The 27,058-nt window shown below is 31.8% G+C and overlaps 4 protein-coding genes across 7 annotated transcripts in view; 2 read left to right on the top strand and 2 right to left on the bottom strand.

Moving 5' to 3' along the window:
• The window catches only part of polybromo (protein), a 45,919-nt gene extending 32,860 nt beyond the window's left edge, over positions 1-13,059 (bottom strand). The window contains exons 1-7 of one of the 4 annotated variants that reach the window (XM_074177457.1): positions 12,824-13,059; positions 12,526-12,659; positions 11,914-12,224; positions 11,347-11,791; positions 7,738-8,244; positions 4,781-5,074; positions 4,468-4,563 (exon numbers count right to left, since the gene is read on the bottom strand). In XM_074177457.1, coding sequence (XP_074033558.1) covers positions 4,468-4,563; positions 4,781-5,074; positions 7,738-8,244; positions 11,347-11,791; positions 11,914-12,224; positions 12,526-12,651 — 1,779 coding nt within the window. In that variant the 5' untranslated portion in view covers positions 12,652-12,659; positions 12,824-13,059. The remainder of the gene's footprint in view (positions 1-4,467; positions 4,564-4,780; positions 5,075-7,737; positions 8,245-11,346; positions 11,792-11,913; positions 12,225-12,525; positions 12,660-12,823) is intronic. The other 3 variants (XM_074177459.1, XM_074177461.1, XM_074177460.1) reach the window with 3 other exon arrangements.
• Positions 13,060-15,207: 2,148 nt separating this feature from the next.
• On the top strand, positions 15,208-19,645 carry LOC111513785 (torsin-1A). Its single transcript, XM_023170011.2, has 5 exons — positions 15,208-15,521; positions 16,015-16,280; positions 16,335-16,635; positions 17,490-17,637; positions 18,137-19,645. The coding sequence occupies exons 1-5, from the start codon at positions 15,389-15,391 to the stop codon at positions 18,273-18,275; spliced, it is 987 nt and encodes a 328-aa protein (XP_023025779.2). The 5' UTR covers positions 15,208-15,388; the 3' UTR covers positions 18,276-19,645.
• Positions 19,646-20,468: 823 nt separating this feature from the next.
• PSMG1 (Proteasome assembly chaperone 1) lies at positions 20,469-21,439 on the bottom strand. Its single transcript, XM_023170012.2, has 3 exons — positions 21,236-21,439; positions 20,962-21,181; positions 20,469-20,880 (listed from the first exon to the last, which is right to left on the bottom strand). Exons 1-3 carry the CDS (start codon positions 21,322-21,324, stop codon positions 20,491-20,493), a joined length of 699 nt encoding a protein of 232 aa, XP_023025780.2. The 5' UTR covers positions 21,325-21,439; the 3' UTR covers positions 20,469-20,490.
• A 1,282-nt stretch (positions 21,440-22,721) lies between these two features.
• Ndc1 (Nuclear division cycle 1) lies at positions 22,722-25,080 on the top strand. The gene has a single exon (XM_023170010.2). The coding sequence runs from the start codon at positions 22,938-22,940 to the stop codon at positions 24,618-24,620; it is 1,683 nt and encodes a 560-aa protein (XP_023025778.2). The 5' UTR covers positions 22,722-22,937; the 3' UTR covers positions 24,621-25,080.
• Positions 25,081-27,058: the final 1,978 nt, after the last annotated feature.

The following is a 27,058-nucleotide window of genomic DNA, read 5'->3' as shown; positions in this document are numbered from 1 at the left end:
TTTATACTCATTCCTCTATTTTTTATTTTGTCATAACCTGTTTTATTACTCAGTAAGAGAAATTTCGTCTTTTCACTATTCAGTTTAAGAATGTTGAGATTATACCATCAACTAACTCTGCAGAGCTCACTATTTAGAGTATCTACAAACTCATTAACATTACGGAAACAGTAGTATATTAAGGTGTCATCTGCAAACAAACTAAATTTGCTTCTCGTTACTCTTTTTTGAATAACAAATATTCTTTTTGTATTCTAATTGGATTCAAAATTTGCAGAATAAAGAGATGAAACTGCTTGCTTTTCTAAAAACATCTGTGAAGATTTATGTACATCTAACAAAAAATTTATCTTAGCCGGCGATTTTAACATAAATCTACTCAAAAATGACACATATTCAACTCGTTTTCAAAATATAATAAACAGTCATGGAGTTTGTCAGCACGTAAATGAATGTACCAGAATTACAAATAATAGTACCTCTTTGATTGATTTTGTTCTTAGTAATTTCGATAATCAAACCATTGTACATCATGTGCCAAAGTTAACTAATCATTCCTTGATTTCAGTCAATTTGTCTAATAGAATAAACAGTAACTCAAAAACTCTGATTTCCTACCGAAATTTGGGCCGAACAAATATGGATACAATAACCAAAGAACTAATAAGCAACAATTATTTATTAAACTGTGTTGATGTAAATCGATTTTATAGTGATTTTATTTTCCAAACAGAGAATACTGTTAATATCATAGCTCCTCTCAAAACATACCGTTGTCATAAAAATAGTTTACCATGGTATGACCAGGATGTGCATAATTGTGCTAAAGCAAGAGATGATGCATATAAGACCTTTAAGAATAGCAAAAATGATGATGATTGGCAATGGTACAAAAAATTGAGGAATGATGTAGTAAATTTACTCAAAACAAAAAAAACAGAAGTACTATTATAATAAAATTGATTTGAACACGAGAAATCCACGAGGCATGTGGAAAAGCATAAAATCGCTGATAAACACAACGAATAACTCTAGTTTCAGTAACAGCATCCAGTTTGAAATAAACGGTCAAGTAAAAATTTGATGAGGCAGTGTCTACTTTTTCTGAATTTCAGCAGCTAAAGATAGCAGACCTTTCTAAAATAATCAACAACTTTGAAAACAAATCTGGGGCAGAAATTGTCGATATTAAATTTATAAAATATACTTTTGGTGTTATTGGGCATGTACTATTGCAGTTTGTAAATATTTCCCTACAATATGGACAATTTCCTAATGCATTAAAAGTCAGTACTGTTGTTCCGATACCTAAAATTCCAAACACAAATAAATCAAGTGAATATCGTCCCATTAATACTCTGCTGGGAATGGAGAAATTGTTGGAAATGGCTGTATACGATCAACTAATGAAATATATTAACAAGAACAATATCCTAATAACAAACCAATCTGGATTTCGAAAGAATTTCTCCTGTGAAACCGCTCTACAACTGACTGTTACTAAGTGGATACAATCAATTGATAAGGGAGAATACGTTGTTGCAGTTTTTCTTGATTTACGAAGAGCATTCGAGACAATTGATAGGAATATCCTTTTAAAAAAATTGGAATTAATTGGGATTAAAGGGGTTGTGCTAAATTGGTTTAAAGATTATTTAAATGATCGACAACAAGTCACAAAGATTGAAAGTGAATTATCCATTCCAGTCACTACAAAGTTCGGAGTGCCCCAAGGAAGTGTACTGGGGCCCTTGTTGTTTTTGATTTACATAAACGACATAAACACATACCACACTAGTGACTTTATCAACTTATTTGCTGACAACACGTTACTATCTATAGCACATAAAGACCTGAAAGTAGCTATAGAAAAGATGACCTCATCTCTAAATCAAATTGAGAATTATTTTTCGGCAAATAAAATGAAATTAAATACTCCAAAAACGAAAGCTATGATTTTAACAACCTCTTACAAATATAAACAAATAAATATAAATATTCTTTCCCTGTATGCTGATGGTCAGAAACTTAAATTTGTGAAAGAATTCAAATTATTAGGTTTTATGTTGGACAACAGTATGTCTTTTGGTGCACACTATAACTATAAGACTAAAAAGATTTCAAAAAAACTTATATTTCTTCACTAGAATTTCGAAACACCTTTCTACAAATGCGAAAATAACCGTATATAATATAATAATACAGCCCCATTTTGATTATTGCAGTACGCTGTTATACAGTTTTGACCAAAATAAAATTATGTCTCTGCAAAAGTTACAGAACAGAGGAATGAGGGTGGTTCTTGGATGTAATCGTTATGCAAGTATATGCTTTATGCTCAGTGCATTACAGTGGATGTCTATTCGTGAAAGATATTACAGGTCAGCAATGATATTTATTTTTAAGATAACCAATCATATGCTACCTTCTTATTTCGAAGAATTTATCATTTATAGAAATTCCACTCACAATTACACTACTAGACAAAATGACAATTTTCACCTGCCACAATGTAGTTTATCAAACTCCATGAAAATTTTATTATATAAAGGCCTCATTGAATATAACAAACTTCCCCAAAATGTGAAGAATAATAAAAACCTGTTTCAATTCAAAAAAAATTTGACTGATTATATGAAAGGTATCACAATAGAATAGTAAGTGACTCGGTAAATATTATGTATTTATGTGTACCTATATGTATATATGTATTATATCCTTACTATGTGTATCTATATAACATGAAATATTATGTATATTATGTTTGTGTATTAGGATCTTCCTACCAATAAATCATTCATTCATTAATGTTTACTGATTATTCTTAATCCATAGGACACTTTTCCAAGCTTCGAAGAGATTTCCTCTATATGTTGTGACCAGTTCAGCCATTCATCAATGTAAACACCTAAAAACTTGTTCAGCCATTCAGCCATTCATCATCAAAAAACTTGGTCTCATGCGATAACTGAAAAGTAGTATAGGTAAATTATATCTCATTTGGTTTTTTCTCTGCTGTTAGATAGTTTGCAAATATTATCACTTTACTTCTAGACTCGATAATGTTAACTTATTTGTTTTTTGAAAATTATTATGACAGTTTACTATCATCTCCGAATATGTGTCTCCCCCTGCCAGAAGGCTTGTATCATCAGCATATAAAGTTATAAATTAATTATCTGCTAATTTAGATTTGCATTAATCATTCATAAATATATCGAAAAACAGTGGGCCCGCTACACTTCCTTGCGGTATACCTATATCTGTTGTTATAATATCAAATTTTATATGATATGCAGCATTATATTCAATACTGCCACAGAAGTGTTCATATCATATTATAGATTCTGTTTCAGATTGCCTCAATATTAATTTATCATGCAATTAGAAACTGAAGGTGATTAAACTGAATGAAAGGGAAAAGTGTGTCTTTATATATTCTTCCATCATAAATGAACACCTTATAAACTTTGCAAATTACACTGATTCATCAATAAAATCAATCATTAAACCTTTCTTTGTCTGATAAAAAAAGGAACCTAACAATCTTCTTACAGCTAAGAGATCCATTGATATTGGAGTACCTCAAGGTTAGATTTTGGAACCCACCTTATTCATTCATAGATGTAGATCTTCTTGAATTCATGAAAGAACATCTAACAAAATTGGTAGCAGATGTTGGTCATTAATTTGCTTCATTGAAGATCTATTCATGAAACACCTTGCTTAGATATTAATTAATGATAATAATAAGAATAGAATAGAGGTGATTTATTGAAAAATCTCACAGATGCTTAGGATGGATGTCTTTCCAACATGGTCAATTTGTGAATTGTAACCCAACATGTAGAGCACTACATTTACTCTGTTAACTTAGTGGCTAGATTCAACTCTATGCATCCAAGGTGTTCGGCGATTGAAAATAAGATCGCCAGAGGTTTTCATGTCAAAAAGGTAATTTTACTGGGTATCTAATGCCAAATCACTAATAAATATCTAGAAGAGAATTAGGCTCGAAGCAGAGCCTTGGGGTATACCCAGATGTTTTTTATATCTTATAAATACGAAACCTCTTCAATATATTTTGTGTCTCTGCATTTAGAACTGAATGTTCACAGATCTCATACACTTTATCCATTCTATGTAAGAACTCTTTTTGGGATTAATGAAATGAAAATAAATAATGTGGTACACAAATTAATTTTAATGTTCGCTCGCTAACCAAATTAGCAAAATAAGAAATGTTGAGAAAAAAAAGGGTTATTTTCATATTTTTTCATAATTTTAACAATCATCAATTTTCAGTTCATTTTCAAATTTTGAAGAAGTGAATGGTTGTTTCCATTATACTGATCTTATCGTGAAATATATTTTTGCCCGCAAAACTAGCTTTTTGGTAACAATCGAAAGTAACAAATAAACAAATAGGTTACACGGAAATGAAACATAAGCAGTGCAGTAGCATACCTTCCGGTTTTTGTTAGTGACTCTTTGTGTTACCTGATCAACATCAAGTAGTTCTTGAACTTTTGCTTGCATCAGAGTTTGCAGCTTTACGGCATCCTTAAAAATATAAAAATAATGAAATGAGCTCGAACTAATCAAAATCAATCTAGGGGGACATGTCAAGATGATACGAACATGAGAATAAGTCCCAACAGTTGAATTTGGTCTTCCGAGCCGGATATACTCAAGACAAGAGGACAATTTCCAGAATAGATCGACTCAAATTTGTGATTCTAACAAATGAGATATACATATATAATGAAATGCTACCTACCTTATATAATTTAGATGTGGCTATATTATACTTTTTTGCGTTTTCAAACATTATCGTCAAATCGCCAGCCACTTCACTGACAGTTCCGTACAATTTCAAAACTAATTTCCTTCTAATCTGGCCCAGTGACATGGGATTTTTTATTTCCCGGTAATAGTCTGGATAGAGACGACGTGACGGTAACTTCCAAAAGGGATCGCACAGAGGAGCACCATTGCTACCAACTGCGATCCGAACTGCTTCGAAAAGTTTCCACTGGGGATTGTTCAGGTCTACCAGAGAAGCGGCTCGAGGCTGTCAACAAAAAGTTAATATCAATTCAATTTGAATCAAGTGTGGTCATAACAGACAACTGAATGTGGTATTTATGGGAAAGTAAAAAATTATAATTACAAAGCTTCAAAATATTGAAACAGCACAAACATCACTTTGAATTTGAGTAGAAACATGTGCTACTCATAAATGATGTTCGATTGTTTTTTTGAGTAAATTTAAAGAATCACTTATTGTAATAGGGGAGCCCAAGCAGGGATTTCGGGATTTACTAAAGAGCGGCAGATTAATATACAGGGGGATACCTTGTACCCGGTTAAGTACCTCCACCAAATATGAGCCCCATATATAAGGCCGCCTGTGAGGGATGAAGGATCAGATTAGTAAAAAAAATTGATCATCAGAAATTCTCGAGCGCGTCAGATTAAGGTAGAGTGAGTTAATTACATGCTAAAAAGGGTATATTCCAGTAATCTGACAAATTGAGAGTGACGTAAAGAAAGGGGAGGGCAGCAAAGTTGTAAAAAAATAACGTCGTTTTGAGTCTCGAGCGTAGCTAATTTTTTTTTTATTTTGAAGGAAATAATTCAAGGAGAACGAAAAATATATAATCTGACGAAATAAGCCGAAATAACAAAAATTCGTCGATAAAGTTTGAAACGTGCAGCTGTGAGATACCTTTATTTTCCTCTCCGAGTTTATATTCCTCTATTCTCTATCAACTTTTTTTCTATCTATTACTCTCTCACTCCGTCCCCACTCTGAATTCTGTTGCCATGAAGCCATCACAGCTGATCACAGAGACTTGTTCGTGATGAAGATGATGATTAATTAATCAATTAATTGATGGATGTAGTTGTTACTAGGTGGTAGGAAATCATAATGAAGAAAAGAGAAATTAAACTTTCTATGTTTTTTACCACTTTTATTTGTAACTAACGTTACTGCAGTTCCGTCCCATAAGGACATTTTCAAACTTATACAATATATAAGGACATTTTCAAACTTATACAACATGTAAGTTTTAAAATGTCCTTATAGGACGAAACTACAGTAACGTTAGTTACAAATAAAAGTGGTAAAAAACATAGAAAGTTTCATTTCTCTTTTCTTCATTAATTAATCAATTGATTATAAAAAAATTAAATTTTTTTGAGCATTTTTTTAAAATTATTTTCCTATAAATACAAGTATTCTACTTGCATGCTATTTCCTGAGCTTTTCGATTAATTAAGTTCAATGAATTAAAAAAAATTAAAAAAAATCAAAAAAAATATTGTTTTGGTCAGATTAAGTGAATCCCTCTAGATAATCGTCAGATTATGAGACAGCACGTCTAAAACATAAAGATGAACCATATATATCTTAATCTGACGCGCTTGAGTATTTCAAAATAGCGATTTTTTTGCACATTATAATAATGGTCGAGAGTTTTCGTCAGATCGAAATCATCAGGTTATTGAATGAGAGCTTTTTTTTGTTGCACTTAACATCCCCTTAGAAAATATGACGCGCTCGATTAATTTTTTTTTCACTTTTAACCCTTACGTACAACCACCCACATCATGCAAACTATCAGATTAACATACCAGAATTATTAAAAATACGTAAGACATTGATGCTATCAATATCTGACGCGCTCGAGTATGTCCATGCAACAGTATTTTTTTACATATTTAAAAATCTATAGCCGCTTCCCCCACCGATGAAAAGGTATATATTATATAACATTTTTTTCTTCTTATCCGTTTACCATGCACTTATTGAATCTCGACTACATTATGGAATACCTTTTTGGGGAGCATGCAACTCATCCCTTCTCTCTTCTGTATTGATATTACAGAAGAGGGCACTAAGATGTTTCTGTAAAGTCAAACCCAGAGAATTGTGCCGGAATTTGTTCACCGCCAATAAAATGTTAACAGTCATCGCACTTTCTATCTTAGAGACAGTTTGCCTTATTTATAAACATAGTTTATATATAAGTATATAAGTTTAACTTTGCTTCTACTCCTTATGCTACTCGCAATACCAATTATACCTTTAGACTTCCCATCCCAACTTCGAATTTAATCAAGGATTCCATATACTATAATGGTGGTCAATTGTTCAATCATTTACCATTACAAATGAGATCTGCAAATTTAAGCAATATTCATTTCAAAAAGGCGGTGAAGAACCTACTTGCCCAGCTTTGCCCGCGTAGAATTTGGTTTGTCACATTAAGTTTCGTGACACAACATTTTAAACAAATAGTTATATTTTTTTATTAACCAAAAACTTCAGGTTTCCAAATTCACATAGTTTATTGATTTATTTCCAAAGAAAAAATATTTTTGGCTTTCTACATCTTCATACAAAACAAAGTGGTAAACTTCTTTCCCAAAAAATATCACCCCTTTCAATTTACTTTTCAATAATACATACTTTTAATGAGTTTTGTTTCATGTTTGTTTTATTATTCAGGATGCCATTAAGAAAGTATACAATTTTTCCAAATTCAAAATCTATGAATCTTATGAAAAACTGTTTTCAAATTTATACTCTCCTTTCTTTTTTAGCGTAGGGAAGTATTCCTTCATTCTAATAATACTTTAAAAATTGTACTTGTTCACAAGATTACGAACACCAAAAGTGGTAAACTCTAGCTAAAAGAGAAAAATATATAAACATTATGCTCTTACATCCTCATCTGGTTCTGCCTCCGCATCCGAGTAATTGTCTTTCAACACAGATGTAGTGGCCGAAAAACTTGTCCCCCCTTTTTTTCTTTTATGTCTGCCTCCTCCCGAACCGATCTTAACGGAGTTCGGAGTAGCTCCGCTCTTATTTACGTGCGGAGACAAGCTATTCCTATTTGAAGTAAACGAAGAGCTATGCCTGTTGCCGACGGGCGTCACACTACGCCTACCGATGGGCGTAGCATTATTTCTGCCAATAGTAGCGCTCCTATTCCCGTTGGGCGTAGCACTATTGCGGTTAGAGTTGGAGGTCTTTGTGTTTGGAGTCGCACTGGATTTGTTCAGAGCGTTTTTTATCAAAGGAGAGCTTTTATTCGTCGTAGAGTTTTTGAGGGAATTGGGAGTTCCACTGTTTTTGTTGGCACTGTTTCTTACTGGGGTTGAATTTGCTGTCGGCACTGGAGGAAGTGATCTGCCTTGGTCTATCTCTATCCTCTTCATTTGTATAATCTGAAAATGAGAACACGAAGTCACCATTGAGTAAAATAGCTAAAATAAAACCAAAAAACAAATCAGGAGCGATTCTCACAGACCAATTTTGTCAGTAAGTCCATTTGCTGAAATACTGGAAAAATTTGTATCAAACTCTCTGGCAGTTTTCGTTCACTCAACTAATGAAGATATTTGGCTTTCAACTAGAAGTGCAACTATCGAATTTCCGAATATAATGTTAAAACTTTAGATATCTTTCTTTTATAAATTTGGAATATATCATTGAAGGGCTATGATTTGAGAGCTTTCTAAATCACCAAGAGCATGTACATTAAAACTGATAATCAAAGATCCCTGATACTACACTGTCCAGGGCACTTATATTCCACAGAGTTCCATACTAGGACTCTCAAATCATTATTACTTTGGATAAATACGGAGCACTATTAATTATTGAAAACTTGGGGTAAGTACACTCAACTAAACTTCTGGAAACAAACTTATCTGAAAACTGTGGTTTAGAGAAAATGAATTGATGAAATTTGACAAGAATTACCGTTGTTTAATTGATTCTGTTCTTATCATTAATTATCATACTCAAATATAGTTTGTCAACCAATATAAATAGTCGTTTTTTAGTGTGATACACTTTAAATTTAAATGTCTCTCACGAATAAAAAAGAAAATTGAACTCAGCATAAAAAGTTGGAAAGAAAAAGAAAACACGAAACTTTATGATAATTATTATTGAAATAATTCAAGTGCATATACGTGTTTTTATTTTAAACACAATGAAAATAATAATAATATTATGTTTCATTTACAATGAATCAATTGACTGATTGATTGAATAATTATTCATCATAATTCATAATTATTTTCCTCAGTATAAAAAAAATGCTCAAGAAGAAATGAAATAGTGAATTCACAATATACTTTGATGGATGATAATCTGCTCCCAAGTATAATAAAAGTCGAACTTTAACGTTTGTGAATCATTCGAGCAAGTAATGACCATTTTTTCTATGACTCACAAGCAGCTTACAAATTGATGTGACAAAGCTATTTCAAGTTTCTAGTATCTCTTACCATGTGAAGGACTTTTGAAAAGTATCAATTGTTTCACCACATTACAAATTTCTGGTAGTGTACAATCGATTTCAGTTCCCGAGTCCAAATAACTGATTATTTCAAAACAAAATGTCAGTTCAATAAGTTTAATGTGTGAGCACATATTTTGAGATAGGAAATTCTCAAAACTTACATAAATGACCACAGAATTGACACTTTATCCAATAGTCATAGAAAGAAAGAAGTTTTATTACTTAGCTATTTTAAAAAAAGACCAACATTTCGAAAGATAGTCTTCATCCGTTCTCAAAACCTAAAAATATTGATATTGGAAACACATCTTCTGCAGATATGGCTCTTCCTTCTGACGAACATTGAAAGAACAACCAATTAGACTTTTGAAAGGTTTATATTACCCTACAATGTTTCAGGATCAACTATATTTATTCATTTTTCATATTGTGGAAGGTTAGAAACCCAAAAAACACCAAAGAACAGTGAAATTAAGGATTTAAACCTCAAACATTGGATAAAAAAATTAAGTTTGTTGGTTATGGACAGATTTAGACAGTTTTAATAAACTGTCAAATAATATAAAAAATTATTCTTCTCTCTGTGTATTCCAGAGGGACTTGGTAACGTAACGAAAAACTGAATTAAAGCTAATTTATATTTAAAATGTTCAAAAGCTTTATTTATTTAAAATATGATAATAACTAAGATTTTCTTTTTGATTAAATATATAAGTAAATATGTAAACGTATATCCTATATAGAATATGTACGATATAGTTTTTTTACTTTTTTGTGATTTTCTGTTATTTGGTTATAATAGACTAATTTATTTTGAATTTTGTGTATTATGCTTAGATAAAGAACTTGAGATGTATTTAAATAAACTAAAAAAACTGATAAAACAATGATAAATATAAAAACAGCAATGAAAATTAATTGGCGCTCTGGTTCGACTTCATTGATTCCAGTGGCGCATTTGCTTTTTCAGCTGCAGGAAAACCAGGAAAAACCTGCAGCACCACATCATCTGAAGATCTTGATCTAGATAAAGTACATTAATTATGTTTATATTAGGTTTGCCTATCTGGAAATGAAGTTCTTCTTCCTATACAGAATACAATTTATATTATTATATTATACAGATTTCAATTTAGACATTTTTTGGCAAACTAATGGCTTTTGCGGAAGTAGATTTAATAAATCCATAAATATCAATGAAATGTATACATTTTTAATAAAGTATAATTCTTCAAAAATTCAATTAAACACATATAATCATTAGTTAAAAACTGTCTAATAAAGGAAAATAGAAATAGTTTTATTCATCGCTGAAATTTTCACACATACATAATTACAAGACTAAATACGTGAGAAAACTTATTGGACTAGTCAAAAGTAAAAGGAGTTATGAATTTGCTACAACCACTGTTTTGGCAGACCTTATTTCAGTGTTCTATTTATCATCATATCGTAATTTTTGTACGTATTTGTGTTCTTGAGTATAACTCCATTGTACGGTCACCCTATTATAATGTTGATGTTGAGTTGTTAGAGGGGTGTCAAAACAAATTCTTGAGATATGCTGCTTTTCAGTTAGGATTAAATAGAGGAGAGTATAACTACTCACAGATATTGAACATATTGAACATGAACACCTTAACTCATAGGAGACTTGAAACAGATCTTGTGTTTGTCCACAAAGTATTAAACGGCTATATTGATTCTCCAGAAATAGTTGAGCTTTGTACTCTCTCTGTGAATGATAGAAAACCAGAAATAGTGATATTTTTAAAATTCCTTTTTGTAGAACCAATTATGGTCAGAATGAAACAATATGTAGGATATTGAAATCAGCAAATCATTACCATCTTAATCTGGAATTGTTTAATTCATCATTATTATCCTTCAAAAAATCAATTTGTAGCACATGTAGCACATCAGTTTGTAAGCACATGTACAATTTATAAAAAAATATTTGTGAAAATTGGGTTGTCCGTTGAAATAAATAAATAAATAAATAAAAATAAATTCTCACCTTCCTCAGCACCTTTGCCTGCTTATAGATATGTGATCCGGGCTCGTTGTAAAGACAAGCATTTTTGCACATGAGTAACAAATCTCTCTCCATCTCTATCAGGAATTTATATTTATTATTCTGTACTTTGAGGGCTACCATCTTCAAATCCACAGGCTGTTCCACAACTTCGTAATAATCAGGATATTTCTTCTTCGATGGCAATAACTGAAAGGCTGGATGAAGCAGCTTTTTATTGTCATCTTTGGCTGTCATGACAGCTTCGAATAGTTCCTCGAACGGATTAGTCCCATCATCGTCGAAATTTGAGTCATCTGAAGTATTGCCGTCCTCATCATGGTTCGTGGTATTCTTAGATTCTACTTTGGATACACTACGTTTAGAGTTTTTCACTAGGGCCTGTTTATTATTTACAGGTTTGGGTTCATCTTCTACACCAATTATTCTGAAAAACAACAATAATTATCCAGGTGCAGAGTTGAATAATAAAAAATAATCTAATTGTAATTAATGACAGTAACTTTTCAAATCGTTGATAATTTTGAATGGATGAAACAGAAAACTTACCTATTTTTACTGGAAATGAACAAATCCCAAAGTTCAGTTGCGTCCTTAAACTCCTGGGAATTCTTCTTATAAAAAGCCTTGGTATTATTTACAATTAGTTCCACATCACTCTGCAAATCATCTATATCATCGTATTCGTCCATCTTCAACTTTTGCTGAATTTTTAACAAATCTATCGGATTGCTGACGACATCATAATAAGCAGGTTCTTGCCTACGTTTCGGAACTCTAATAAAAGATTCACTGAGCAAAGAGCCATCTTCTTTTTTATGATTCCTCAGTATGTCAATCAGCTGCTGACATGCCTCCATCTAGAATATAATTCAATGAGTAATTACAGCGCAGATAATTTTCGATAGCATTATGAATTTGAAAATATCACATTCATTTCTAGTGCAATTTTTCAACACTGTCAACAATTCTGATGTAATTTGTTAAAAAAAAAAATTGAAAAAATTAAACATTTTGCTCTTATAAAAATATCATGTAATCGTGAAATGAGGTGACATTTCATGACTTGTTACTACTGAAAATGAATGAACAGTTGATTTTTCAATGTCTGGGTGGGTTAAATATCCTTAAAACAGTATTTACAATGGTATTGATACTTACAGGATCAAAGTATTTCTTTCTTTTTCGCATTGTTGGGCCACTGCTTGTAGAAGCTTCCAAACTGTCAAGAGAATCCTCCTCTTGGTATCTATATGACACAGAACTGGCTCTCCGCCTTTTATTCATGTTTGTTACTGGAAGGAATACAGTTTAAAGCAGATCACAATACCTTTTATTATGCAAAATCGATTACTCCATTTACTGGATTCGTATATCATGAAGTAAAAAATCCAAGGGTTGATGGAATAATCAACTTATTTTCTTAAATAACACAAATAATCATATCACAATGGGATACCTCTAGGTTCAGCTCTCCTGTCCAAAAGAGGTTACCTTTGCAACATTGATAAAATATCAACTGTTGCCATGCACTATTCGATTCACTGGTTATCTTAAGTACTGACAAAAATACTGATGGGAAGATTCACCATATTGCAAAGAGATCTTTTCGAAAAACACAAATTATGTAAATAAGGCGCGACAAGCAACTCATCACTCCATTCGATATTTATACAATGGCGGCTAACGATGTTTAGATAGAGTGAGAACATGTCAAAATGAACAAACATAAGAGAGATAGCCATATAACATTTGGCAACGTTATCGCCATTTTGAAACTACTCTATTTCTTGAAAACTGTATTTGAAGGATGTGTCAAACGTCAAAATTTGAAATTTACAACAACTTTTGAAAAGCACTCCCGGTATTCCGGTAAGTCGATTAATAAGTTAATCAGGTTCAAAAATCCTAGATGATCCTGATTTTCAAATAACTACGGCAACACTGTCAAGCTTGACCAGTTGTTCCGACAATTTTTAACTTTTTTGAGCACCCACAACTACAAATTCTTTTTTTTTTTTGAGGTTCGAATCTTCCGACATGTGGGACCCTATTCCTGAATCACTCGCGGCTCTGCGTATTCGAGTGTATACCTCACGGGGAAAAAAAAATATCAAGGTGACATTTTATATTGACATTTTCGAAAAATTCAATTTATTTTAAATTTAATAAACATTCCTGTCGTAAGAAAACAGTTGGCGGAAATAATTCGGTATTTTGAAAATAGCACTAGATCGAAAGTGGTAGATGATGCTGTTTTCTGAGTTGAATCATGTGATATTTGTTTAAGACATATTAAGATGCATATTAACTGGAATTTTCATGCAAATCTGTCGTGTATTCTACAACCTAATGATGTAAATTGAGAGGTAGATATGAATTGTGATCACACTGCCATAAAATATAATTTTGCATTATATATGCAAACGCATGAAACTTTACCAACTTCTTTGAATTACTTTTGTGAATCTAGGAGAATTATTAACGGTGTCGGTTTGTGTACATTGTGAACAAATTTTATTTTTATGTGAATACTTCCTGGAATGGAAATATCTATATTACGGTGACTGAGCACGTTTGTTTTACTGGTAGCCTATTGGCTAGATATCAAAATAAGACCTAATGATTCAAACTGGAATAGCCTAGCATTAGCGGGAAAAAAACGCATCTAACAATATATATATTGGCCAATAGTGAGACAGCAATTACGTTTCATTTTTTTAAAAGTCATACCTAGGTAGGTACATTTTGTTCTTATATTTTGATTTACGAACTCAAACTGCGCTTTGATCAATACTGAAACGCACATTTCTCATTCACATCTTCTGTTAGTTTCTTCATTGCTTATTTTCTTTTTTGAATATTTTACACATTGTCCTTACAACGTCAACTTCGGCGGTTTATTTGCCATAACCTCACTCATTTGCTCACAAGAAAAAATAATAGTATTGGCAACATAATTTATCAAAGATCAATTGATGACTAAAATTATAGTCTACACGAAGTCAATCCGAACAACTATAATGTACCGAGTCTGGAAAACGAACTACCAACGTATGGTAACAATTTAGTTTTTATGTCATTCGAATTGACTTTGTATATACTATAATAAAAAAATTGACTATCTTGCGGCAACGCTAGAAATACTCCACTCGGTCTATGTCTATAACAATTTCCGAAACAAAAGCTAATCCCAGCATTCACCTGTGTATAGACATCACAACAGCGGTAGACAGCTGTTTCAGCCTGTTGGATATCATCAGTACTGAACAGGCCGTCCTCGATTGAAGACAAACTGTGAAAAAACGATGAAAATCGGTACGTAAACGCAAGCGAGACAACTATTGGTATGACACCAAAACCGACTATTGCGTTTCGAAAAAAATTATGGAAAGAAGTTTCCGTACAAAGAAGTTAATTATAGTAGTAAATGCAAACATTATTCTCGAGTTTGATTTCCAAAAAAACTACATTTTTAACATGGTGATTAAGGGGAAGAAAGAATTTGCAAGTAATTGAAAACGGAAATTGAAAATTATGTACATAGTGGGAAATAATTAGCGACGAACCTTTCAAATCAAAGACGTTGCACAGGTGTTGAATGTTTTTACTTCAACTCTGTGCGCGGCGTTAGCTGGGTTAGTTGTTGTTTTTTCATTAGGTATCTGCCACACGTACCTACAAAGTCGTAGGTTTACATGAGAGGCAAGGGGTAAGGTGTTTTCACCTGCACCTGGAGCAGTCAGAAAATTTTTAGTATGGCCACTGAATATCTGTGGTACGGCACTCCACTCGCCATAAAAAAAAAACAAAAAAGAAGAGGAAATGATAACCTAACACCTATCAGTAAAATCTAATTTCATATTTCATCATAAAGAAAAAATACAAGTGTGGGTTTGGGAAGTTTACAGGTCTAAGGTTCATTCCTGTCGTAATTTGTTGTTCGATAATTATGCACTTACAATCCAAGATGTACAAAACTTATAAAAATCCATGAAAATTTTTGTAATTACAAGCTAAAAACATGAAAAATAGATTAGTTTCTGTTGTTATACTGATTCTATTATATATCGAACACGGTTGTTCATTTTCTTATAATCCATATTGTTGGGTTGCCGAATGTTGTAATAAGGATGATATACCTGGAGATACAGATAGTAAGTTTCTTTTTGTTACCAATTCAAATACGGGAAATTTTAGGTTAAGGGCAAAATATACTATTGTAATGATCTTTGTCACCAGTGAGGTAGAGGTAACACAGTATTCTAATATGTGAAATAATTATAACTGCAGTAATCAACTTTTCATTAATCAAAATTGAAGAAACATTAGTTTCATTTGTTGAAAGTTAATATTTGACAAGGAAGTAACTTTTTCACACTCTGGAAGTCCTTTTTTCTCTACTAATACATTCTTATATAACTACTGCTTTCACAGACCAGAGGTGCAACCCTTTTCGTGATGTGGCTTTTACTAATCAATTTTATGACATTAAAATATGGACTATACAATATGTGGTATGAACTTTACTGCTGGTTGGTGCAGTGCGAGAACAGTGTTTGTGTTGGTTTAATTTTCCAATTCTACCTTTCATTAAAGTCTTTATTCACTCATAAATCAATTTTTGTTATTAGTTCATTGCCATTTCAGAATTACGAACCTCCTTGACCAAACGAGTATATGGTCAACATTTTGTGGAGAATGCTGTTGATGCCATCTTAGTCCACTGGAATCCACACCATAAGCCCTCAAAGGCTTTGACACTTAGTTTCCATGGATGGCCAGGAGGAGGAAAAAATTATGTGGCAAAGTTTATTGCAGAAAGCCTCTTCAAGCATGGAATGTATAGCAAATTTGTACATAATTTCATAGGCAGGGTTCACTTTCCTGAAAATAGTCATGCTGCAAGTTATCGAGTAAGTGAATAACTTTCATCCAGTGTTACTTTTTGAAACTGTGTTCTTCTTAAGGAAAACTTATATAGTTGGCTGAAATATAACGTTTCAAAATGTGGGCAGCAGCTGTTCATTTTCGATGAAGTTGACAAAATGCCGCCAACTGTGCTCAATGCGATAAAGCCTATGATTGATTACAGAAATAATGTAGACGGTGTTGACTATACCAGAGCCATATTCATTTTTCTTTCGAATACTGGTGCTAGCCTCATCAACGAGCACTATCAAGATCTCTGGAAAAAGGGAAAATCAAGAAAAGAATTGAACTTGAAGGATTTTGAAAGTTTGATAACCAAGGGAGCATTCAATGAAGAAGGCTAGTGGATTTTTTCAGATAATATTGAACTTGACAGAATTGCGAAATGTAGTAGACAATTTTCAAAATATAATTCCAATACAGTTGGGACAACCAAAGAATGCATATCAGTCAAGAAATCAAAATATTCTTCAAAGTTTCTTCTCAGCAATACATTTTTTTTGAGTTTTGAATCTGTTCATACTCAGAGATTCACCTTTTCGATCATTTGGAAGAATACTTATTTTGTAGAGTAAATATATTTACTGAGTGATATGAAGATCCCCATATAATTACTGTGTACTTCATTATTGGGTGAAAATATGTTTCAGTTGAGAGACAATTTGTAAGGTATTTGATACGAGGTGAGAAATTCAAACTATTGACAAGGTGCACCCTAAATAAATTAACTGAATTTTCATCTACTTGTTCAACAAGTGTGAAGTTGAGACTCGGTGTTTTGTCGACCACTTAACAAATAATAGAAAAGGAAACTATGTGGCCACTGCTCCAAACAACCTGATGAAAAGTTGTTTTTATTTTTGAAATTCACTCCAAAGTAACTCCATGTTACGACTTTGGGACAAATCCATAAACTGATTAAACACAAATGTAAACTGATTTATTTTCAATTCCCGATGAAAAATATGCTATATTACGTATTTGTTCACTTATTTTGTTGATGGCATGTGTGTATTCTTTCGTTAATCCAACTGCAAGTGTTCAGAAAATCAAAAAGCAAAGTGTTTATTCGAAAAATTATATATTCACTGAATAACACTTATTTTATTTTTTTATGAAAAGATGAATGCTGAAAGTAGTAGAAGTACTTTTCGTGTTCCTCGAACAAATTCACCTAGTTAAATTATTTTCAGGTGGTTTTCAATTTTCTGACACTATCAAGAGCAATTTGATAGATCATTATATTCCGTTTCTACCAATGGAAGAACGTCATGTCAGAGAATGTATTAAAGACCAGTTCAGGGAACGCAACGTAGAATTTCCATCAGAAGAACACATTAAGTGAGTTGAGTATGGACCATTCAAAGATTTTATTACTTGTTATATATGGAAAGCTTTTACAAGATATAGGTACAACGTATTGAGTCTGAAACATCAAAGCGATAATTTTTGCAAATAAACCAATTCAAATACCAGATTAAATTTGCATTCTTGAACAGTCTGCATGATATATAATGTAGACTAACAATATATATATTTTTTCTTTATTTGCTTGTAAGATTATATTTTATAGAAAAATAAAAGATCTCAAGTAAAGAGCAAAAGACATGTCTACATGAAAAAATCTATAAAAGGTCCTTCATTGGTTTTGTTGTATAGAGAATGTATAATTATTCAGTACTATGAAAAGTTTGTTAGAATTGCATTCTTGGAAATTATAAAAACTTTCACATACACATTTTTCGAAAATTATCACAACTATTCTGGGAAAAAATTCATGAATTCCGAACTTTTTATTACTTCTTTGCTGGCTATACTGATTCTATGGTATATTTTTTAGTGAGGTGATGGAGTTTATAGAATGGGGACCAGATGGTACAAAATTGTTTTCAAAAACTGGCTGCAAGAGAATAAGTTCCAAAGTTGCCATCTTAGTTGCAAAACACTATAAATGGGCGCTAAAAAATGATGAATTGTGAACTACCAACCATTGATAAAGAGGTGTTTCAACATAATCTTCGAGTAAAATGTCTTGTAGGAAGGTTTGCTAAGAAAAAACTGTATCTGTGTGGTCAGATCAACATTGGAGTAATATATTTCCATTAAAATCGTCAAAAATACTTTGGAAATGTCAGTATGTGAAATGTCATTTTGTTCACAGTTTAACTGATTTAAATAAACTTCTTTCTCATATACCAGAACAGTGAAACTTAATTTAATATGGGTTTACCTGTTAAAAATGAACTCTATTCTTGGGATATTTTTTGACAACTAATATAGCATCATAAAGATAATCCTCTGCTGATGATGCCAATTCGTTTGGCAAAACTTACATTGGGAATAGTCTTTCACAGTTCTGGTATGGCTGGAAGATGATTCATTCATTATAGATTTGAGTTTTATAGAAGTGTTTTCCACATAAATGATACTATAGAAATTTGTACTGTCCTCGATTAATATTAAAAGTATTGATAACAATTTTTTAGTGCTGAAGTGGCATTTCATATACTAATCAGATAAACTGTTACGAAGTTGAAAACGTTGAACTTAGGATTAAAATTTAAAAAAAGGCATCTTTAGGCAATATTTTTTATAATAAAGTGATAATTTCAAGAACATATTAAAGTGGATTCATCTACATATTTTCTTATGAATAGTAGAATTTTTAATTTGAATTAACCTCTACAAGTTGTTGAAAAAATCCACATCTAACTGCTCTCAAATTTACTTTTCATTTTTTCTTACCATAATTTTTCAGTAAAAATTAGTATAATTACATTACGGCAGGAGAATGGAATCTGAAAATCCAATATTATTTGTTCATTTAAAAAAAAATTGTGATGAACCTAATTTTAATCTGTTGCTCTTTTTTGGCAATTCTAATTTGAATGAATATCAATTGAAATTTTCTCACACACAACAGTTAAAACAATATTCTCGTTTGTATGTTTAATAACATAGTTGCCTTGATCAGAAAATAATCATATCATATTCCCTTAAAATAATTTATTTGCTGGACTCTTGCAAAAAACACGTAGAAAACATTACAATTTGAGAAGTATGTTTTCTAGCACGGTTTTGCCTTCATAATTAGTATTTATTACGATCTGTCAATAGTTATGACCATTGGTTGATAAAACGTGTGACGAGAATTATGTTTTCGCAGTTTTGGTGTACTTTTCGAACTATTAATAAATATATTCGCAGGTAGCAGTTCATTATGTATTGATATTTTATACAAACTTTATATGTTTCTGTGATATTGTTCAATTATTTGCTGATTCTGAAAAACACATTATTGTTTCTAATTTTTACTGTACGATTTTGTAATTACAAGATAACAAACATATTTTTATTTTTTTCTTAATCCTTGGGCTAATCTTCATTAGGTGAATGGAGTTTGAACCTCTTTAACGCTAGAATAACAGCATAGACATCTTCCCTTATAGAGACACCATGTATTTAGTATCTGCAGAATACTCAAAATATGAATATCATTGATGAACATGTTTCCCAAAGGTGGCTCTGGTTATTAGTATTTGCATTGCAGAGAAATACTGAAAACAAATCCCATTCGCAAGTCCATGTTGAATTACCATCATGTCTCTCCAATACTTATCAATGACCAACATGGCTTTATCAATAAGAGATCCAGCGTAACCAATCTTTGTATATTCAGCGACTACGTCGCCAAGAATTTTGACACCATTCACGAAATCTGTTCAAAAAATAAGTGAATTTTCTTTTTCTCAGAAAATATTTCTTTTCTATCTGAAGATAGCATCTTCCATATTTATTTTCAGTTTTAATATTAACATTTGTCCACAAAAAGGATTTGAAGCTTTAATAATCTAATTATTATATGCGAGCACTTTCGATAGTAGACTGCTATAATCTTCATGGCTCTACTCAAACTGAACATTTTATCTTCTTGTTTATTCTTTTATATGGTTAGAAAGCCTTAGTGCAAGTATGTCTCTTTAAATTTGCCTGTACTTGGGTTACATCAGGTAATATCCTGAGAGAAACACCAATACAAAGGAGATGAAGACGCTAACTCGGCTGGTGAAAAACACGCTCAAAAAAGTATTGTATTTCTGAAGCCTGGAAAAAGTGCTTGCTTTTGGATTTATTCTGATTGTGGTTTATTCAAAGTAAAATAATGAAAAAAATTACAGTTGTATCTTTATATTTTCATATATATAAATTACTGGATGATAAATCTTCACCACGTTCTGTAATAACTTTTTTACTCACTGGTATATCAAGTCTTGTAAACAAGTCCAACAAAACGCCTATATTAGCTGAATCTAAAGGTGAATTGTCTACATATGCAATAAATAAAGTGCATTTCAGTTCAGTATGAATGCAATATGATAACACATTAGCACCCAGGCCTGTTACTAAGTTTGGGGTTTCTAGTTGACCACAATGAATTTTTTCTTCTGGATCATTGGAGAGCATCCTCAGAAGTGCAGAAGGTTTCTCATATAAATCTCCATTTTGGTAATTATATATGGAATCCGAAGTAACTGCATAAATGTGCTTTGCAATCTTGATCCAATTCTCAAAAGCCTCCACTATCTGAAATGAAGGATTTGAAAATTTGCATGATGTAGTGTTTAAAAACTGTAATTAAGTTAGTAGTGAGAAGCATGTTATTACCTCTCCTGTGTTGAAATCTTTTTGTTCAAAATGAGTAATCACGTAGACATTCTCCTTTATGTTATAAATTTCCACTCCTGCACTTTTGAGCTTACCAATGGATTTCAGGTTAAGCAAAACACAAGAGTTGAGTAGTTTTTTCACTTTTTCAGTTTCCACAAAAACAAGAGTATCAATTTGATTTGGAGTTTCACAATTTCCTTCCCATTCCAATGGATTCCTGAAAACGAATTTTCAACTCTAATAAAAAATGCAATTCATTAATTTTACCTACTGTATATATTCCGGATATTCTTCTAGATCATCGTCTATTAGGGCCCTGGTAGTGGGTTCAACGATTTCGCCAAACAGTAAAGAACTCATTTTGAAGTGAATTTGTTCATAAATACACTCTGGATAAGAAAATATTTCTAGAAAATAAATAATAATTCAAATATCGAACAACCAAAGCCATAGACAGGGTCAAAGCGCAGAATAATTATTTACTATTCTGTGTTCTGTGGTCAAAGTTGTAACTTAATCTTTCAAGTGGTCAAACAAAGTCATCTACATCATCGCAATACGTGTTGCATGCTTAAAAGTATAGTTACAGTTACAAAATATTCAAAAAATATATTCAGAATTGCAATTTCTCATTATTGGAATAACTTACCATTTAGATCCTTGAAAAAAAAGTTGAGATTTTATTTTTTGAGAATATGGTTGACTCCTCAAAAAATTCAAGGAAACACTCAACTTCAACCCAGGTTTTCGGTAAAACTCTAAGAACGACGGTCAATATATTTTATCTTAATTTTCAAACACGAAAGTTTTTGTCTGAGAGCAAAATGTTGATAAATACGAAATTGGGCTTTTTTTACTCGAGTAATCTTGGTGCACAATGAATATATTTTGATATAATGTCCAAAATATATAAATTATAATATAAATTTGAAAAACTTGGTACCAAAATCAAGATTTTCGAATTTGTGTGAAATTTCACAAATTCCCGAAATGTATTACTTCTGAAAAACATTAATCATGACAGCATTTGACATAAGCACCAATGTTTGATAACTTTGATTAGTTTAACAGGTCTAGCGCATTCAATCGCTGTAAAAGTTATTCATCCTTCAGTTTTTCTATTATTTTTGTGCTTTGACAAAAATAATATTGATAAAAAGTTATTTTAGTCAATCACTCCTACAAAATCCTTCACAATCACATTTTTTTCATTGACACTAGACGAATATGCAACTCAAAATCACCGTGATGCAATTGACCATTAATGAATCTCTCTTCATTTTTTAATTGCTAGAGTTTGTGTTCTTACTTTTTGTCTCAAGATCTTATGCTTATGAATTTGAACTCAAAGTTATTAGTCTAGAAATAGAAATACACAAATGTGCAATAAACTCAAATATAGCTACGATAGCTAAACAAATATTTGAGTGAAAATGTTACTAGGATTCAATTTTCAAAAACATACAAGAAACCTTTGTATTCCACTGAAATATTACTAGTTTGAAAGCTTGTACAAAACATATATAAGATTTAATTCTCAAAAAACATCTGATAAAACATAGCCCTCTATTACTAGCTTAAAACATTGACACACTTTAAAATTGTGATCAATTATGCCTGTATCATCCTGAATCACTGAACTTGACAATTCGAGTTCAGCGATCTGAATAAGAAGCAACGACCCATCCAGAGAGAGAGTTCACGGGACTCGTAAACCTATAAATATAGATAACGATTCTGTCACAGAATATTCTGTGTTTGAGTTTGTTTTCTCGTTTCGTGATGTTCGTATTCGTATTTAGTTAATCAGTTTTTAAAAATCCGTTGAAGTTAGAAACGGTAAAAGTTTCAAACATTAAACGAATCCGAAGGCTCTTAAAGTTTCGACAAATTTTATGGACTAATCACAAAGTTATCAACTGTTTATATCTGTGATGAATTATAAAAGTGAATATTGAGGAAAAACCTGCAAGATGAATTCTAACCTCATAACAAATACCTTTACTTTTAAAGACCTTCTTTTGAAAAAACTCTATTATTCAGTGATATGCAGTGTTTTTTCACAACTTATTGTATTATTGACCTATGTATTTATATCAAATATCAATATCGCACATCCATCAGACTGGATATTGTCAACGGTGAACACCTTCCTGTCTTTGAGCACATGGCTGTTTGTAATACCTTTCATCACGATCATTTTCGCTCAAAGCATTATTTGCTCCAAAGACTACATCTCCAAACCTAGCTATTGTTCTACAAGATTCCAGCAATTCATATCAGCTTTCTCAATACGAAACCTGATCCTTTTGGTGTTGAACATAATAGTGGGAACTGCTTCAGTATGGATGTTTCTATCGCTTGGAGGGGAGCATCAAAATCTCACCAGCATCTGCAAAGGTCAGAGTTACTGTTTGAATGAGGGTTCGCTTTATCTCATTTCCAGTGGCTTATGGACAGGTTTCTATTACTTTGCAAAGGTGTATATTTCTGAGAAACATCTAGAATTTCCAGTTATCCATCAAAACAAAGTTCTGCAGTTCAAATCTCAATTAATACCATTAATTAAAGAAAGTTTAATAAAGTCTGTTTGGCCTTTATTTTACTTCGTGTTTTTGTATACATTATGGGGAAATATGTTTTACCAAAATTTAAGAGCAACTTTTGGTCTCCTGGAAGGAGAAACCAGTGACAGATCTTTTATTTACTTGAAGTTGTGGATGTTCAGCACAATATATTACTTCAATATGAACATGATGCGATTTTTCTTCAATGTTTTTCTTACGGAGCCTGTGGAATTTCCTCCGTGCAAACAGACAGATGATTCCTTGTGCCTTCAAGATTTCATTCATACATCGGATTTTCCTATAGTACAAAATTTGGCTTGTCTGGATCTCTCCAACCTGGCTCAATGGTCAAAGCAGAGAAGGCAAGTGTTTTTTACACTCTCACAACCTGGAGGGCATCCCCACATTTGGAACTCTTTAGTAGAAAGTGTCTTGAGGTTATTAACTGAATATACAGAACTTTTAAGTAAGTCCACCGAAAGTATGGAAAGAGTTTCCAAACCGTTGCCGCAAGTGCCTATACAAAGTCCCATTAAGTACCAAAACCTTCGTAATATGTCTTGTTCATCCGATATGATGACAGACATTGTTGACATTACACATACATCTGTGCCAGTTATATCATCTGTGAAAGCTGCAACGGATAAACTCCAAGAAAAGATAACAAACATGTTTGGAATATTGAAAGTTCTTCTTGGAATCAACTTTTTATTTGGGGAATTACCTCAAGCCAATATCCAAAAGTGCCTTGCCAATGGACTCACAATAATCTGGACCTGTCAAGGGATATCGGATTTGGCATGTGCTTCAATTATGGAAGATAAGTATGGAATTGTTCAGAAGGATATACCAGCAATAGTCAATACTCTAGTAAAATTGAAACAGAATTTAGACAAACTGAACAAAATTAGTGCCCTATCCAAAAAGATTGCGGGGTACGATGACTTCAACTATAAGATGAAAGGAGCTGTATCAGCGGCTGTTAAAAGAAGTTTATTCAATATATGCAGGACTTTTGGAAAATTTATGAGTGAATTTCCTTTGAATAAAGATGTTGCCTTGTATCTGCAAACTATTTATAAAAGCTAGTGTGGTGTACTATTATGAAATAACTCTTATTTATTATTATTTGTGAATTTACGTTTAATTTTTATTGTTAATTAGTGTTTGGAAGTTGGCTTGTACTTTTATTTATGTTGGTAAATTGAAAATTCAACATATTTTTTCACTGAATATGTACTCATTTTATACTGGTAAAAATAGTTTTCTGTTTTATTTTCAACATTGAACATAATATTTATCAACAACATTGAATAAAAGATATAAAGGATATAATTTTTCTTGGGGTTTAAATATAATTGTTACTTCAATAAAAACGTCAGAAGCTCAACAGTTATAATGAATATCAAGATGAGATGTGAAAGAAATTTCCATAGAAAATATTGAAGAACCTATTTTTGAAACATTTTTATATTAATTTTGTACTATTGCCAAATCCTTTGTATATAGACTGTATTGCCATCTCTCACTGAAAAACTATTCACACAAATTAGTTTTCCTTTTTTACTATGAGATGTCGCCCCTAACTTGAATCCTAGTTTTTTTAAAGCTTATAAAGAAAATTGTCATATGAAAAGATAATTTTAAATTATTCAATAAAGATCATGTTAAATTGACCAGCGTCTTCTATCAGAAATAATGTTTATATCTGTACCAATTACTATTTATCTTAAAATAATTTTCCCATACCAAGAAATAATGTTTATATCTGTACCAATTACTATTTATCTTAAAATAATTTTCCCATACCACTATTAAAGCAAATTTTATCAGATTTATTTTATGCCAGTGGTGCCAACTCTACCTCATCATTGCTGATGATAGATAGCCTTCAGATTCTATGGTATAACATAGAACCACAGTGTATCCATATATAGAGTTGCCCTGCCTATAAATCTGTGCCTATACCATGAAACGGGTATCGTAATATCCTTATTCTGTACAACTTATTGGCGAGGGGGGTGGCGGGTTGAAGGGTTATGGAGAGTTTGTTTACATTTGAAGTACGTTGGATCATAAAACAGCGGCGGTTGGTTTAGTTGATTATCGGAGGGATATTATATATTTATAAAATAAATAATTTCAGGTGAAAATGTATTCTGTTTAAATAGTTCCTACCGGAAATCTGAAAGAAATTTCGATTAGAAATCATGATTTCATTCAAAATTGGTATCTAGGGGTCTTTGTGAACCGACACCATGAAAGGGGATATTTTTGATGTTTATAATAATCATTTTTTGGATCTTATTCTTGTAAATAAAGTTTTAGAAACTATGTTTATATTGTTTCATTAATTGATATATCTCAACCAAAAAAGGTTAAAAAAATGATAACATTCATTTCTCATTGAATATTGTCCGTATGCAACGCGAGAGCCTCGTGCATAGAAAGAAAAACCAAAACGGGAATCATATTTTTTTGTGTGACGTAAGTTAGTTGTTAAGTGAGCAATAACAGATTTAACACCGGTTGCACAAGAATAACTTTAGTATACAAACTAAACATTCAGCAGAATTTTTTTAATCTGTTGATCACAGAATGAATGTGACCTATGGTACACATATGAAAAAAAAAAAATTTTTGAATAGTTTTTTTTGATTTACATTAATGATTTTTCGTAATTATAGAATTTGTCAGCATGAATTATTGAAAAAAACATAATGTCGGTCCACAAAAACCCCTAGATACCAATTATTAATGAAATCACATAATAATATCAAAAACCTCAATTGTAATTATAAATACTCATGATTTCTGATCTAAAAATTCTTTACATCGGACCTCACAAACCGTACCGCTTGTTCATCAAATCCAAGAATGAATCACAAATTTCTTCATCTGATTTTATGAAACAAAGTTCATTACTTTTAAAATTAACATTTATCATTGTTATGAATTAGTTCATTATAAATAATTTAATTTTAACCCAGTACACCACACGCTTTATTATCTGTTTAAAATCTGTTTTTCCGTTAATCAGCTGTCGCCCCCATATGAACGACAACTCTCAGAAGTTGAGAAACTTGTGCGAGCTAAGGACTAACGAGGTCTTAATTTTTAACGTGTGATTCCTATACATACATGAATAAAAATCTAGTAGGTGGTAGAAAAACTGGACTCATTTCCATAATCATTAATAATAAATCAGATTTCCTGTAGGAACTATTTAAACAGAATACATTTTCACCTGAAATTATTTATTTTATAAATATATACTATCCCTCCGATTATCAACTGAACCAACCGCCACTGTTTTACGGTCAACTTACTTGCCGAAAACAAACAAAGTTATGCTGCCTTCAATGTAAGGATGGAAAAGGCCTCTCTGTCTTTTGTTACTCTGAAATCCATACCCATATTACAGAAAAATTGACAAGTAGTTAATCTTTTATTATTCTACTTCCACTCAAACCCACAGAGCATTCAAACCATATCTTCTACTACATGATGCCATCTTTCAAATGCTT

Source organism: Leptinotarsa decemlineata, unplaced genomic scaffold, assembly GCF_025532065.1.
Source record: "Leptinotarsa decemlineata unplaced genomic scaffold, Ldec_3_MD MMD2_tig00002974_RagTag_RagTag, whole genome shotgun sequence".
NCBI lineage: Eukaryota > Metazoa > Arthropoda > Insecta > Coleoptera > Chrysomelidae > Leptinotarsa > Leptinotarsa decemlineata.
This window is presented reverse-complemented; position numbering and strand designations above follow the sequence as displayed.